General features: G+C 39.0%; 1 protein-coding gene across 3 annotated transcripts in view; it reads right to left on the bottom strand.

Moving 5' to 3' along the window:
• Positions 1–16167, bottom strand: part of LOC140998444 (plasma membrane calcium-transporting ATPase 1-like) — an 84347-nt gene that overhangs the window by 38076 nt on the left and 30104 nt on the right. For 2 of the 3 annotated variants that reach the window (XM_073468739.1, XM_073468738.1), the window contains exon 2: positions 11037–11469. In XM_073468739.1, coding sequence (XP_073324840.1) covers positions 11037–11232 — 196 coding nt within the window. In that variant the 5' untranslated portion in view covers positions 11233–11469. Of the gene's footprint in view, positions 1–11036; positions 11470–13786; positions 13914–16167 lie in introns of those variants that run through there. The other variant, XM_073468740.1, reaches the window with a different exon arrangement.

Here is a 16167-nt window from a genome sequence, read left to right as displayed (position 1 = left end):
GTCCTGGAATTTAATGCCCATATGCTGGGAAAAGACAGCATTTACTACAGCAGTTTCAGAAGAAGCACAGGGTATTCTGTTATCAATATTAATAAAACTCACCAACACATCCTTATAAACTAACTTGTTCAACTTTCTAGTTGTAATCTCTGCTGTCTAAAAACATCTACAGCGTTCAGGGGTCTTTGTCAGACATGCTAATGAACTTGTCTCTTCTGAACTCGTGTTTATGGAATCTTATAATTTTCTGATTTGTAATCACTATCATTGAATTTTTTGTCCAATACGGTTTCACAGCTTCACAGTTGCCTCCAGTAAAAAAAAAAGGCTGATTCCTGACTTGAACCTTTACTGGCTGCTGCATAGCTGTGCACCTACACACAGTGAAGGCAGAAGATACACCATAGTTATGAAAAGTCAGGATTTTGCATGTTTCTATAAACAGTAGTTTTGCAACATGACCTACTTTTGTTGCCATGAAAGACTGCAGTGTTTCCATATACAGTATTTACTTGGGCGAATTACCAACACAGATTTGTTCCACCCTGAGAAATGATGTATTTCTGGATTCATTATTTCTTCCTTTCAGTGTCGATTCAGTAAAAAAAAAAAAAAAAAATGAATGTAAGGTCAGGCAAATGGTGCTTTCAAGAGCAGCCACACAGATTGGAAAAATTACTCCCGTCATCAGACGTGAATTTTAACAACTTAAGAAGAAGCTGTGTTGTTCTCTAGGTTTGTTGTACGCAGCAGTGGTTCCGCACACATTTTTAACTTGCAACCTCTTAAAATGACCCCACGTTTACCAGTTGTGATCAGTTGAACCAAAGACAAAAGATTTTTGTTTTATTTTGATTATGTTTTGAGACTTGACATGCTAAAATGATACACTGATGAATATTAAGAAAAAATAACCTTTACATCAAAAAGTCTGTTTTCTGTGGTTTCCTCTTCCTGTCAATCATCCTACGACCCTTCAGGTCCATCCTGTGGTCTCTTGTGTGGGTCCCAACCTTCAGGCTGAAAACCACTGGTGGGTGTTGTCCGTGGTAATGATGAGTCTATAGCAGCCTGAACTGACCCGAACCCTCCCTGCTGAACACACAATCTGGTGCTCCACCCGAGCCAAAATGCTCCATGTCAACACAACACCACCTGATCAGACCGATCCAGTCCAGATCAGCTGACTCACTGGGAAATACTGAAGACCTCTGTTAAAAGCTAATTTGGAAATGAAGCATAAATTAATTAATTAATTCAACATATTAACTTATAAATAATTATTAGCTGCAGCCTTATTTCCCAGACAAACAACAAAAACAAATCAAGTTAAAGAGTAGGGTTTGCAGCTTAATTTTTGCCTACAGTCGCCAGATTTCTTCAACTAATTGACTAGTACACCTAATAAAAAATAAATCTGCCTGATGTTTTGTCTTCCTGCCCCTCTGCAGAGAGATCTCTTACAAACCTCTGCTAACTGAAGACCAAACAATATCTCTGAGTTATTGATTCCAGAGCTGTGACTGTCATTTTCCAGCAGTGACTCATGTCTATCTGCTCATTCATTCTCTATATAAGGACAATAAAAACAAAGACATTTCTCAGTCGGCTTGGATGCTTACACGGGGGCAGAGCAGGAGGACTCCATCCAAAGAGTTCCTTACTTTTGGTTTTAAATTTAAAAATCTGGGTGAAAATCTTTATTATACTTAACGAAGGGAATTAATTAATGGATGATAATCAGCATCTCGTATTTAACTTCATGTTTTTATATGAGAGGATTTTCTGGGCTGAGCTCATCACCACAGGACCTCATTAACTTTATATTCAGTAAACAGTGTTTATTTGCGGCAACTTCTGGGTGCACAAGGACAGGTCTGAATGAAAATTAGTTGAACTCATCTGCCTCCTTTTAATGAATCTGGGTATTTTTCAGTAAAACCTGAAAATGTGCGACTTTCTCTGCATGGCTGTGCGGGCAACAACATGGCTGCTGTGGATCTTGGTGGAATTGGGAGATGTGCAGTGGAACGTGATCTGAATGTCAATAGACCGCACTGCCAGGAAATTTCACGAAGAGGGACTCTGCAAGTCAGCATACTCAAACATGTTTCTGCTAACATATGTTTTAATAATGGCCTCTTATTCCTTCTCAAATGATTCTCTCCAGACAGACTGAATGAAGAGTTCGCCTCCTCCTCCTCCCTATGACTTCTCTCCCATTTCTTTAGAACCAGTCATTAACTACAAGATAGCAAAAACGAGCGTCCGGTTTTACTTATCATGCAACAACAGTGCGCAAAGAGGTACAAACGTCCTCATCACTTATGTCATGTAACATTAAACTGGATGGCTCCAATGGTGAAATATTTGTATTTAACAATCGAAAGCTAAAGGTGACTAAGATTAGGTTAGAGATGGGATGAGAAGAATTGATGAATGGACATGAGGCAAGGTGAGACATAATGTGACATGAGGAGACAACGTGAGACGTGACGAGGTGATGTGGGATGACATGGGGTGTGGTCTTAGGTGAAATGAGTTAAGCGGAGACGAGATGAAGGGATGTAAAATGGATGAGGGCCAGATTAGGAATAGTGGGAAGAAAATGAAATAAAGTCAAGTGACCAAATGAGGTGAGTTCATATGAGATGAGATGATGAGAGCTAAAAGAGGCCAGATGAGGTTAAGTGAGATGAGATTAGGTCAGAAAATATTAGATTGCTTGAGATTAAGGTTGATTAGGTAAAATGGAATAAATTTAAGTCACCATAGTTGAGATAAATCTTTTTAAAAAACTGCCGTATATGTGACCAACAGTACAGCTTCTTAACATGTCTGACTGAGTGCCTTTGACGTTTTGAGCAGAAGCAGAAACATTTTCATGAAGAGTGCACAAAGAGAGATTTTAAAAATACACCGGTTGTCAAAGTCATCATCAGCAGTGTTTCATCACATACGGTTTAGTTCAAAGTTTGGTTTCATCATTTTTAAGCCGGTGATTGTCGTGAAAGCTACTGTCACACTAAAATAAAGAAAAAAGCAAATCACAGAGCACCTCTACTAGCTGTTTGATTGATAAGTCTGTTTTTTCTGGTTTAATGTTGAGATTGTGACGCGGGTTTCATATAGAGCCTGGCGTCGGTCTGTTGTGTTGGTGAACGTCCCCAAAGAAATGCAGATTAAAGCTTTGAGATGATGTTCCAGTAACAGAGGAGCAGTCGGCTGCACACACGCCTGTCACAGATGTTTATGAATTTCAGCTTCCAGCAGAAATAGACTTCATTGGTCCAAAAAAAGGCCTCTTCCAATTTACAGCTTTATCAGCCAACAGGCAGCTACATATTTTACCCCACACAATTCACACTTTTATTCAGTCTCCCTCTGGCAGAAAAAAACTACAGCTGCAGGTATTAACGTCCAGTCTCATTCTTCAGAATTTTTTATGTTCGGTACAAAGACAGATGACTGTTTCTCCTCTCTCCTCCATGTTGTCAGAACTGCTTCCTGCTTCCTTTGTCATCTCTGTGAAGCATCCACCAGTTCTGTCTTTCCCTCCATCTTTTCGATCATCCTGCAGTTCTTCTTTCAAAAACTGACTTTGCAATTTTGTTTTTCTGCAATATCTTGTGCTATGTGAAAAAATATGGGAATTTCCTCCAGATAACTTATATAGCTCTATTTCATAACAATAAATCATTCTGTAATGATGGGGGTGATTTAGTGGGACTGCACAAACAAACTGATGAATCCAAGAACACTTAAATTGGATCACAGTGTGTAATATTAGACATACATCTCTTGTAAATTAGTTATAGAAAATGAAAACTGTTCAAGTTTGCTTTTGTATCGAGCAGCAAAAGAGTTGTAGCAAGAAGTGTTTGAGTTATTATGCCTTACTTGACATAGCATGTCCTGTGGTGTGACTATTGCGCATGTCCACATTGCGATGTAGAAGCTGAAACATTATAGTGTGCATCCCTAGCAAGTGGAATATGATACACAGTTTGCAATACATTTTAATTTGCTGCAATTGTCCCAAAATGTGTGTAAATTGAAATTAATTTACAGCCTTGACCACCGATGGTCATGTTTCTCTATGAGATTTGAAAGTAAAGACTTAAATGCATGGTGCCGGTGAGAGCCAGGAAGACATGGTTTCTATTTCATTTGAATCTGGCACACAGCCTCATGTAGCCCTGTATGTCCCTGACATTTTCCTTTTCCACTAATGATATTCTTAAGCTGAAAAAAAGAGACAATGACAGGCAGGTATGAAGTGACAAAAAAATAATTTTGTTTCTTGCTCATTGGTTCGTGTAAGCTCAGAGCTGTAAAGAAAATATATTGCTAGTGATTAAAACTGTCACTTCAAGTTTCGCATATCTTCTGGCCGGCAGTGGAATTTATCTTTGTTCTGACATATTGAATTAAATTTTAATGTGATAATACTTGGTTTAAACTAACAGTTCACAGAGGGAAAAAGATTAAATTCTGCATGAAAACAGAACTGACAGACAGTTTGCTGATGATCAATAACCTTGTTTGTCAAATGTAAAAATTCAAGCACATAATACAAGCAGCCATTCCAGAACGGAGTGAGTCTACAGTCTAAAACATTTGATCTACTCAAGGAAACGCCTACTAAAAGCCATACAGAAGCCTGTCCTGTGGGTCAATATAATGTTTTTTGTTTGTGTTTTCATTCAGATTTTTCCTTTGCTCTTTCTGGACAAAAAAGCCCTTTCAGTCTGCTTAACAATGCATGAAGCAATGAGGCGTTTTATCAAGCAACGTAATGTGAGGACACACGAGTCACACACACATGTAAACACACGCATAAGAATCCTGAAAGACTTTTAACCATTTGGATGAAAAAACATTGTCCTCTTGATCATAAAAAACGTCTTTTTACTAGTTACATCTTAAGGTAGCTAGAAATAACGTATGTGCTCACCCTTCTGTGATAGTCCAAACACTGGCATAATTTTGAATGAAAATATGAAATATATGACTTTATTTTATGATAAGAGTTGTGAACGGGTGAATAACTTCATACAGAGAAAGGAAAAATAAAAAGACATGAAAAGCGTTGCATGTCTTGTTGGCTTTCTCACTCTTACTTATCGCTTAGAGAATCATTCTGCTTCAACTGGCAAAGACATGGATGACCTGAGGCTGTGTGTGTGTGTGTGCGTGTTAGTTACAGTGAATGACACTCGGGTCACGCAGATCATGCTGAATCTCAGATTGGTTGCTGACTTCTCACACCACAGTGCTTGAAAAGATCTGACACGCCAGCAGGCCAAGAAACCTCTGAACCTACTTATACTACTATACTACTACTAGTGTGTGTGTGTGTGTGTCTGTGTGTGTGTGTACTGTTTCAGAGCTTAGATGTAACCCTGACTGATGATTAGTCGTTTGCTCAGTACATATCTTGCTTTCTATTCTCAAAGAACATTTAATGGATCTTTCTTATGTCAATACATACATTTTGGTTGTCATTATCAGATATCAAATGCAGTGCTGGTTGGGATGTAACAGAGTAACAAAGTCCTCATTTGTCTTTTGTTAGTATAAAGTGTCTGAACACAACAATTAAACCATTAATCCATCTAAAAATGATCTGAAAAGGTCATTTTTCAATCAATAACTCCAACTCTTTTCTGCTGCTTCTGCACTGCACACTGAATATTTGCTTTCTCTGTTTTTTTCAGTTATCTGAAATTTTATAGACTTAACGAAGTGGTTTCCTACCATTTTCCACAACCCTGACAGTCCTGTTAGATCTGTAATTTAATTAGTGTAATATCTGTGTGGGTGGGCTTTCAAAATGTTCGGAATATCACTTTGGTTCCTACAGCCACACGAGCATTTAACCAGCTGGGATGCCAACGTTAGCTTCCTCCCATCTGAAATTTGAGAACTCCCTGCATGATTTGAATCATGAGCTCTGAGGTCACAGGTCTACCTGCTGCTGTGCATTTTTTAAAGTCTGGTTATTTACCATCACCATATTTTAACCCATGAAAGACAGCAAAGTTAAAACAAGCTAGATCTGCTCATTTTAATAATGCAGGACAAGCACAGAGGCACTGCAGATGACTAGGTGTCTGTATATAAAATGAACAAACAGCCCAGGACAGGAATGCTCTGCAGCGGGTGATCAAAACTGCCCAGAACATCACTGGTGCCTGTCTACAAAGCATCAGCGACATCAGTGAAGTGAGATGTCTTCACACACCTACCCCAGCCACAGTCTGCTCACAGATACAGATAAAGTATCTGCTGCCGTATCACCAGACTATGGAGCAGCTTCATTCCCCAGGCTGTGATACTCCTCAATTCATCATCAACACTCCATTTTCTAAAACAGATGTAGCACAAAGGACTCAAACATAGTATTGGTTTTGAAACCCTTGTGATTTAAAAAATTACAAATTTACCTTTTAACCTTGTTAAAAGGTAAATAACTCAACAGCTCTCTGAGTTATCCCAAATCTTCAATATTATAAATAGATCACACATTTTAAACACTATGTAGGCTTCTTGAAAAACAGGGGCGAAATGTCCTGTATCAATGTTTGGAGGATCTACAGTTTGACAGCCAGTATTACAGGTGTCATCATGGAAGTTGACAGTCGCCTCTCTCTGCACCGTTTCAAATGTCAGTCAGCAGTTGCCATGTGAACTGTCAGCCGAGATGCCTCCATAGTCATTTATTCTCTTTTGACAAAGCATAATCTGTACAATAGCAGCACTGTCATTATAGCTTATATTAATAAAAAGATGTGTAAAATTCAGTTAAACAAATGTAAACATGACCAATTAAAGTTCAACGACTTGACAGATGTTGGACCGTTTGCTCATGTCATTTCAGTCTGTTTTTGAAATCTTTGGTCTCTTGCTTACTAGTTTTAACACATTGCAGCAGTTGCTGTTCAGATTTGACAACTGACTCAGTCTGATAGGGACGCTGTGCAGTCGGTCTGTTGTAGCTTGTTGTTTATTAGTTATTGTGACAATAAATATGCAAAAGATTTGTGTTAAGTGTCCTCCAAAACAGAAGTATACATGTTTGTTTGTTACAAATGAGATGAATTAGTCCACACTCTTTTCACCTGGTAACTACAGAAGAACGTCCTGGAATACAAGAACTTCTGGTTTGGTAAATCAATGAACTCAACTATTCTTTAATTAATCTAAATAATTAAAAGTTAATGTTAATAGTCGCTAAGTGTTAAAGTCCAATCAGTTGCTTTGATTGCATTTTTATCTGAGGAACGAATATCCGTAGATGAGAGAAACAGCACAAAACGTCTGTTTTAAATCAGCATAAAACTGGTCATCAGATCATCAGCTGACACAGTTGGTGACTGTTCAGATCCATTTTTATCTGCTAGTTTCAGCTCTCAGTCCTGGATGTTTCTCTGAAGATACAAACTATTTTACATGGAATAAAAGTGACACTACGGGGACAAAAAGAAATCATCTCCTGTCTTCTTCTGAGCAGTGACAGAACATGTTGTTCATTAGCATTTCCTAATATAGTAATTTATTTTTAGGTCTGTATGCGTCTCTTTGTGAAGCTTTTTGTAACCCAGGCCCTGTTTGAATAAAGTTTACATCTGGCTCTGATTCTCTTGCTCAGAGGCTGTGTGTCCTCGCAACATGAAATACATTTTGCAAAATGATGAGATGGACGATCAATGACCTCCAAAGAGGCAGCAGACAGATTCATCAATACACATTAACCAGCAGGATGCAAAGCTACAGCTGAGCCTTGTGTGTGTCTGTGTGTGTCTTTGTGTGTCATTGTCCTGAGTTCAACCTGACCACACAGTCAGCTCAGTGTTTAATCAAAGGCTGACTCTACGGACCGAAGGTAAAAGCAGCTGAGAAAGAAGCATCACCATCACAGCCAGAACAGTGAGCTGATACAGAAACACAGTTAAATATAACTGTGAGAGGTCGCCAACTGCTGACATATTGCCACTGTTACTGTGCCAATCAGTTTAGCTAACCATCAACTGGCTATCAGACAGTAGAAGAAGTTTTCTGTTGTGTTTTAGGATGTGAGGAACATGATTCATCTTAGCCTCTGGTGAGGATTGACACTGACAGTCAGTGTCAGAAATCGGATTTAGGTGACAGATAACCGGCTGTGTGAAGCTCAAGGTTATAAGCAGGTTTCCTTTATGTCAGGTACAGACTTATACTGTTTTTTTATAGTGCAAATGAAAATACTTTTAAACAAGTTAAAATCCTTAAGAATTTCATTATTTTAGTTCCCCATTTTTTATTACTATTAATGGTTCAAATTTGTTCAATGTATTTACATTCTGTAATTATCTGTCTACATAGTTTTTGTTCTTAGAGGCCGAGTCACCAAATTGAAATTGCCTTCACATGTCTTAGAGATTCACAGGAAACAGAGCTGTGTTAAAAGGTACCATTAATGCAAACACGCATTTCTTGCTGATGTTCATTCACATTAATTCATAAATCATTTAAGTCATCATCAGCCATTTGTGTCAGTAAATCATTTCTAATGATCTGCTGAGAATGAGCCATTTGTAGAAGAGCTGCAGAAGACAGGCTCCACTGTGGTTTTTGAGAGCCAGCACACTGTCACCTCCAACACGTCGTCAAGGCAAACAAGTCCTTTCAGGCTGCTGTGCACAGCGTGAAATATGGCCAATTAAAGGCCACAAGCCAATTATTGACTTCTGTTTTTTTTTTTATCAAATCAATATGTGGCTATGAGTCCTCTCAGTCCACAGTTTTCTCGGCTGCACTGTTAACAGATATACCAGTTCATCTTCTGCTGTTGCATTTCTGATACAGTAGATGCTTCATCATCATCATCAGTTGTCATACAGATGGATTGTTGGACAAGTGCTTGAACGCATGATTAGAGCTGCAATGATTAGTCGATTAATCGTTTTAAATCGATAGAAAGAAAATGAATTACCGATAATTGATTTATCGTTTCAGTCATTTTTCAAGCAAAAATGTCATATACTGTATTTGCTGGTTCAATCTTCTTAAATGGAAGGATTTTCTGCTGTTCTTTGTAATTTATGATAGGTGATGAAAAGTGGCTGGGTTTGAAATGTTAGTTGGATAAAAGATGCACTGGCTCTTGATCACATTTTCTTTCATTTCAATAGACAAAACAATTAAATCAATTAATAAAAGTCAGATTAATCGATAATGAAAATATAATGTAAATTATAATAACGTCTTCCGTGTCTTCTCGAGGACAAAAAATAACCCTGATGGTGCCATAGTGATGTCATCAAGGTTATCTGAACTTGGGCTTTGAGACTATTAATTTATAAAAGAAAGCCTGTGGTGCAAACTGGAGGTGGGGAGTTTGAAAGATTTGGGTGTTTACCAGGCAGAAAGAGTGTAATGAAAGGCCATATGCATTGTGGGAAATGTAGGATCCAGTGGTTTTGCAGCTTGACCCAGAATACAGAAAATAATGCTGATGAAGGACATGGTATTACTGATTAAAAAAAAGCCAGCAAACAGTACCTGGATTAAAACAGGGTTGACACTCAGAGTAGTTCACTGTAACAGTCAATCACTGCGTATGTTTGCCCTCAATCTTACATTCGGGTTTCCCTCATTGTTTCCCCTCCCTCCCTTCCTCTCTGCAGTGAAAATATAATTACAGTTTCTTCATTAAAGTGAGTAATTTCTTGCGTGGAGGACGCGACTACAGCTGTCCTCTGATTACTAAATGGAACAGAGCAATGATCTATGGAGCCATTAGGGGAACGGGCTGGAACTAATTTCAATCCTGGAATGGGCCGATGGCTGCAAACACACACACACACACACACACACACACACACACACACACACACACACACACACACACACACACACACACACACACACACACACACACACACACACACACACACACACACACACACACACACACACACACACACACACACACAGATCAAAAGATGAGAGGGGGAGAGAGAAACAACAAACAGCAGCATGTCGGCCATTTTCTGGACTCACACGAAGCTCCGACTGAAATCCAAACTGATCGTCTATCGCCACCGAATAAGGTGTGTGTAGTGTGAGTGTGTGTGTGTGTGCGCGCACGTATCTTTTACCAGACATTTTGTGTTGTGTTTGTATGAATAGTCACTGTTTAATGGCCCACACGCCTCCTGATATGTGTATGTGTTTCTGTGTTATTTCTGTACCCAAATCAGAAATTTCCCAATCTACTCTGAATGTCCAATTAGTTTATTTATTAGTGAGGTGATTCCTTCAGTAAGGTTTTCACTGAGCTGCTCTGAGATGCTTCTCCATCGCCCAACACTTGCCCTCTACACTTTTTACCAATCAATTCTCAAAATGGCCTACCATGCCATTATCTTATGTTAATGATATGTTAAACAAGGCAAGACAGGTTGAATTTGGTGATTCATTAGTGGTGCAAATTGCCAAACAAATTTAAATTATTGAGCCAATGAACCTGGGGCTCTTGGGGGCCCCTGTGAGTCTGGGGGCCCCGGGGCAGTTCCCAGCTTTGCCTGGTCGGTAAATCAACCTTGCCAATGATTTGACTGAATGAGATATACATTAGCAGCTCCCTGACTGTTTAATCAATATTAAAATCGATTGCTTGAATTTTCAAAGTATCATTCAAAACAGTGATTACCAACCCCTGGTGTGCAGACCCTGAGCACGGGCACAAAACATCTGCTACCAACCCAATTATATGACTGTGTTTGATTCTTTGAGAATATAATTTGGGGAATAATATTAAGTAATTAGACAACAGTATTATGTATGGGGTAATAACCATGACCTCATTTTCACTGTCTGCTAAGTGGGTGATGATTGTTCGACTGAGCTTTGATTGTAGATTAAGGGCCTCAAGTTTTACGAACATATCAAAAGTGTTTTTTCTGCAAAAATACTCAATTTTGACTGTTTTTAAACCAGGAAATAAACCTGTTGATTCAGTCTGGTTTGTTGTGTTGGACATGTCTTACCTTCTATAGGTGATGTTTTCAGGCGGCGGCAGATGCCCTGCACATCTCCGTATGTGTCTTGTATCTTGTTGACGGCTTCGCCACTCCGCAGCTCCATCAGGGTCCTCAGATCCTCCACGGTCACCCCAAAGTCACCATCATGGTTGCCCTCTGCAACCGAATTCCCCGGAGGGTGGTCCGCCGTGTTGTTGGCCATGTTGGTCCTCTTCACAGCAGTGTTGTTGTTGTTGTTGTTGTAGTTGTTGTTCCTCTGAGTGTCTTTGTTAAACTGATCTAAACGCCAGAGTGGGTAGTCCGTTCACAGGAATTGTGGATAGTGTAGTTCTCACAGGAGGCAAGCGGAGGAGATGAGTGCTGAGGTTAACTCCTGACCCGGACGTACATGCTCATCTCGGGTTACCATGGAAACCGGGGAATAAACATGTTCTTGTGGCTGCAGAGGAAACAGAAACAGGAAAATTGATTTTTATAAACCAGAACCAGGCAGGAAACAGTCGGAGCACACAGCAGTTTAACATCATCAGCAGCAGACAGACTGTTTGATTTTTACTAATTAACAGCACAGAGACTAATTGGGCCAATTAGATGAGAGTTTCTCATCTCAGATTATTAAAGCAGTCCGCTGAATCACCGAGGTCATTATGACATAAACTGATTATCGGTTTTGTGCTGCTCCTCCGAGACACATAATTGGTGGGTAAATATCTGCACTCCCCGAACCGTCTGTGAGAGTTTATGAGCCAGATGTAGAAAGAAAAGTACAATTCTGTTTTGAGTAGAAATTTGTTTAAACTCTAATTTACAGATAAGTTATATTTCATCATTTACCACATCAAACTAGAGTGCATGACCAGAGATCAGTACATCAATTTCAATCTGCTTAATTCAAGTTAATAAACCTTGATCCAACACTCATTAACACTCAGATCAGAGGTGTAAAAAAAGAGACAAAACTAGCAGCACCAGTGATTATAATTTGTAGAAGGGATGTTGAACTGTCGGGCAGGTTTTTCATTATTAAGTGAAATTACAAATCCTCATTCTTCTGCTCTCACAGATATACAGTGAGCTTAACAGACTTCCAATACAGGTTGAGACAGGAGTTGGCCTTTGAATTCATTACTGGAAGCAAACGACAGTAGCAATATTGACAAACGAATAGAATTGATGATTGAATGATTACAAATCAGGAAAAAAGACGAACCATGATCAAGACAAAAGCTATTGTGAAAATAAATTAGTACAGTAACAAGGAAGCTAGATTCCTTTGTACTGCGGATGAACAACCAGCGTTCAGGACTGAATACACTGCAGCCCAAGAGCCAATCAACACCAAGCAGAGGATGATACACCAATGAAAGGGAAAACTCCACTGGGTCAGTGTGTGAGTGTGTGTGTGCGTGTGAGAGAGAGAGAGCTGGAGAGTGTGCGTATGTGTGTGCATGTGTATTTGTGTGAGTGTGAGATTGTGTGGCCTAAGTGTGGCATTCCAACCCATCAACACAGATTATGTAAGTGCACATCAAAGGCTGTCCTCCATTTTTCACTGTTTAGTGCTCTGTCATGGACACACACACACACACACACACACACACACACACACACACACACACACACACACACACACACACACACACACACACACACACACACACACACACACACACACACACACACACACACACACACACACACACACACACACACACACACACACACACACACACACACACAATTAGAGAAGTACTGCTGTGAGTGCTGGGGTCAGGGTTCTACTGAGTGGTGGTTTGTGGTATCGGTGACACAGGCAATCGCCAAGGTCAGTGGTTCTCAAAGTGACGGCGAGCCTCCCTTTCATACACTGAATATTTAACATGGCTGAATTTTTATCATTCACACATAGCAGGGCTGTGCGCCATGGACAAAATTAAATATCACAAAATATTTTTGACCAAACACCTAGATAACGATATTTCGCCCATAATAACCATTAGTACTTTCACAAATGATTAACACAGTGATGATCATCAGTAATGTGGATATAATGAAGTGTATGTGCGAGTATTAGAACAAGTCGAACAGGTAAGTTCAGGTAATTACATCGCTTTACTGTAATCCAGCCTTTAAAATAAGGAAAAGACAACACTTATGCCATGTCACAATATAATAATATTCGAAATGTAAGCAGATTTATGTTCTCATATCATGAGCCAAAATGCACCTTGGAGACTAAGCTGACTTCTCTCCTTCAGTTTTTACACCCACAGGCTTCTATCGGGCCTACTCATCTCTTACACAGTTGCTCATCTTTTGTGCTGATGTTTCAACCAGGAATGATTTTATGTCCATTAAAGCCTTTAAGAGCTCCAACTGTCAGTCACCTAACGTTGTGTGTGGTTAAAATTAATGGGCCTTAAAGTCGCTCTGCCCACTTCAAAACTCTATACTTCCTGCTTTCATACCTGAGGAAAATCGTACCGTCAATGCTCAGACAATTACCATCCACAACAGAAATCCATTTGTATTTTTTGTTGTTCAGAGTCCATTTTGATGGCATTAAGGCTCAGTGTGTTCTAACAACATATTAACATATAATATTTCACTGGAACGTTGATGGTCAGTTATTATTCATGCATATACAGATATTTACTGTGTGAAACAGTGCAGGCAAACATATAGTTGTATAAAAACTGTGTTTAAAAATAAAAACAAGTGCATTTCTGAGTGGCCAAATCAGAATGAGACTTTACCTAGGGCTCCAAAACATCCGGGACTATGATCTCGGGATCCGGGATCCGGGATCCCTGGGACTGTGATGTGTTTTGTTGGTTTATTCTGCTATACCGGCTTGTGCCTCAGAGCCTCTGTGGTGTCTTTAAAGAGGGCTCTCTTAGGTCCTTCAGGAACTAAACCCCCGGAACAAAATAAGGAAGTCAAGTGAGAACTCATCAACTATTCATTAAACAAACTCTGTAAACAAGACATAAACTCTTGTACTAAACTTTGCTTTAGCACATTCCTGTTTGTGTTTCCAGTGCAGTTTTGATTGAGACAGACACCACAAGAACACAACAGTAGAGTTATTGTGTTGTTCTTTCTTTACTTGTGTTTCCTGTTGATATCTAAAAGGTGGAAAATGGAAAAAAATGAAATGAAAATGACATGAGTGCACTGAAAAAGTACACCTGGCTGGAAATTTACACCAAGCATGTTTTTCTGTGTTATGTTCTGTAAAAGCAAAATGTTTTCGTATCGGCCAATATTGGACAATAATAGCGGCCAACCATTACATCAATCGAATCTGCTGTTAACCTCTACCCTCCTTGGTTATTTGTCTCAGAGATTTTCTTTTTCTAGTTTTCCTCTTATCGGGCTATGCAGAGTGCCCTATCATTGCGTGTATGTGTGTATTCTCTTGATTAAACCAGGACAAATGTCCTGTCTGTGTTCAGCAATTATCTGACCGTTCATTGACCAGAAGTCGAGTCATTATTATACAACAAGACATCAGAGAAATAAAATCAACCTCCACCTGAATGTTTGTTGTTCATTATTACACAAATAGTTGGTGATGTCATTATGATCGAATCTGTTAATTACAGATGATGAGATTACTTAATTATACAGGCACTAAGAGGAGGAAATGTGCAAGTATTTCATTATACTGTAACAGACCAAATTGGAACATAATTCTACACAAATGAATAGGATTAAAGCAGCAGAACTGGTTAGTGTTATCAAGAATGGCCATTTTGTCTCAAGACATATCAAGTAAAATAATGGCTCCCCAGTTCCTCTTTAAACTGTCACTTGTTTTTCTTTGTTTGACTAAAATTATTTTCGCTCCTCATTTTTTCCCCCAAACTTTATAAAACAGTCATAAACGGAAACAAACCCAGTCTTCCAAATGTCACAATGTAAACTCAGGTTGACTACAAACTACAAGAATGCAATATTCTTTCCACTTAATGCTACAATGAACAACAAATTTGTGTTGAAATCGGCTGTTAGCTGCTGAGCAGCAGAGTCCTGTAGTGTGTAACGGTAGCTAAAAAACAACACCGCAAATCATGTTACTGTCATTACCATGATTTTCATAGGGGCACCGCAAACACCTCACAGAGCTCCTACCTTCATAAGCAGTTTTAGTCTGATTAGCCACAACAGAGTGTTTTTTTTACCAGTCAAAAAGACAAAGTGGTCACTGCAGGACCAGCAAACATGGCTCCTGGTCTCACCAGCTCTAGATAAGTCTAACATGACTTGCTATACTAATACTGTCGGTGTGCGCAGCTAGTTTTTGGGTGCTGAGTTGTAACATTGAGAGGGCATGCATTTTACATGACTGACATAACAAGACGTGACATTACATGATTCCTGATGAGTCAGCTTTAACTCTGGTTGTTGTTCTTGTTAGTTGTAATGTGGAGACTGTGGTGTAGAAGAGTAAGTGCTGCCAATATAACTGTGCAGCGGTCTACTGGAATTATGTTCCAACATTGTGCCTTTTAACCATTACTACCTACAGGAAACACAAAATACAAAGTTCTTGTGCTCCAGGAAGTCTTATAGACTGGTGGGTTGAATCATAAACTCTGATTATGAGTTTCTGGTTCTTTAATGGTTATTAACACAGAAAAGAATGAACAGAATCAGATTTTAAATGACATTTAAAGAAATTTCCAGTCAACTATCTAAAACTTGAAACAACCAACTTTCTTTAATTTCTTTCTTTCTTTGATATTATTTCAATTGCAGAGTTCAAAAAAGTTCAGTTGGTTAGGTTTCATTCATTCTGAGGTGACCATGGTGTTAAGTAAATTTGCTATATTTAAGTACTAATAGTAGTGTTTAAGGAAGGTTTTGTGATAATCGTGATAATAATATTTAACCTTATATTTTCGGCAACAGTAAGTTCTCTTTTTAATCCCTTTTGTTTTCTATACTTGCTGCTGCTGTAACACAAGACTTTCACTTCTGGGAGATCAATGAAGGATTATCTTATAAATGTGGCAAGAAAACTTGATAAATCCCGACTATGAGCTGTGGGGAGAGTAAAAGAAGAGTTAGGAGACTTAAGAAATAATGTGCTACACGACTGACAGATTGTAGGTGGAGTTTCACAAACTCA

Source organism: Pagrus major, chromosome 6 (assembly GCF_040436345.1).
Source record: "Pagrus major chromosome 6, Pma_NU_1.0".
In the NCBI taxonomy this organism is placed as follows: Eukaryota; Metazoa; Chordata; class Actinopteri; order Spariformes; family Sparidae; genus Pagrus; species Pagrus major.
Note: the sequence above shows the minus strand (reverse complement) of the source record. Positions and strands in the feature narration are given on the sequence as shown.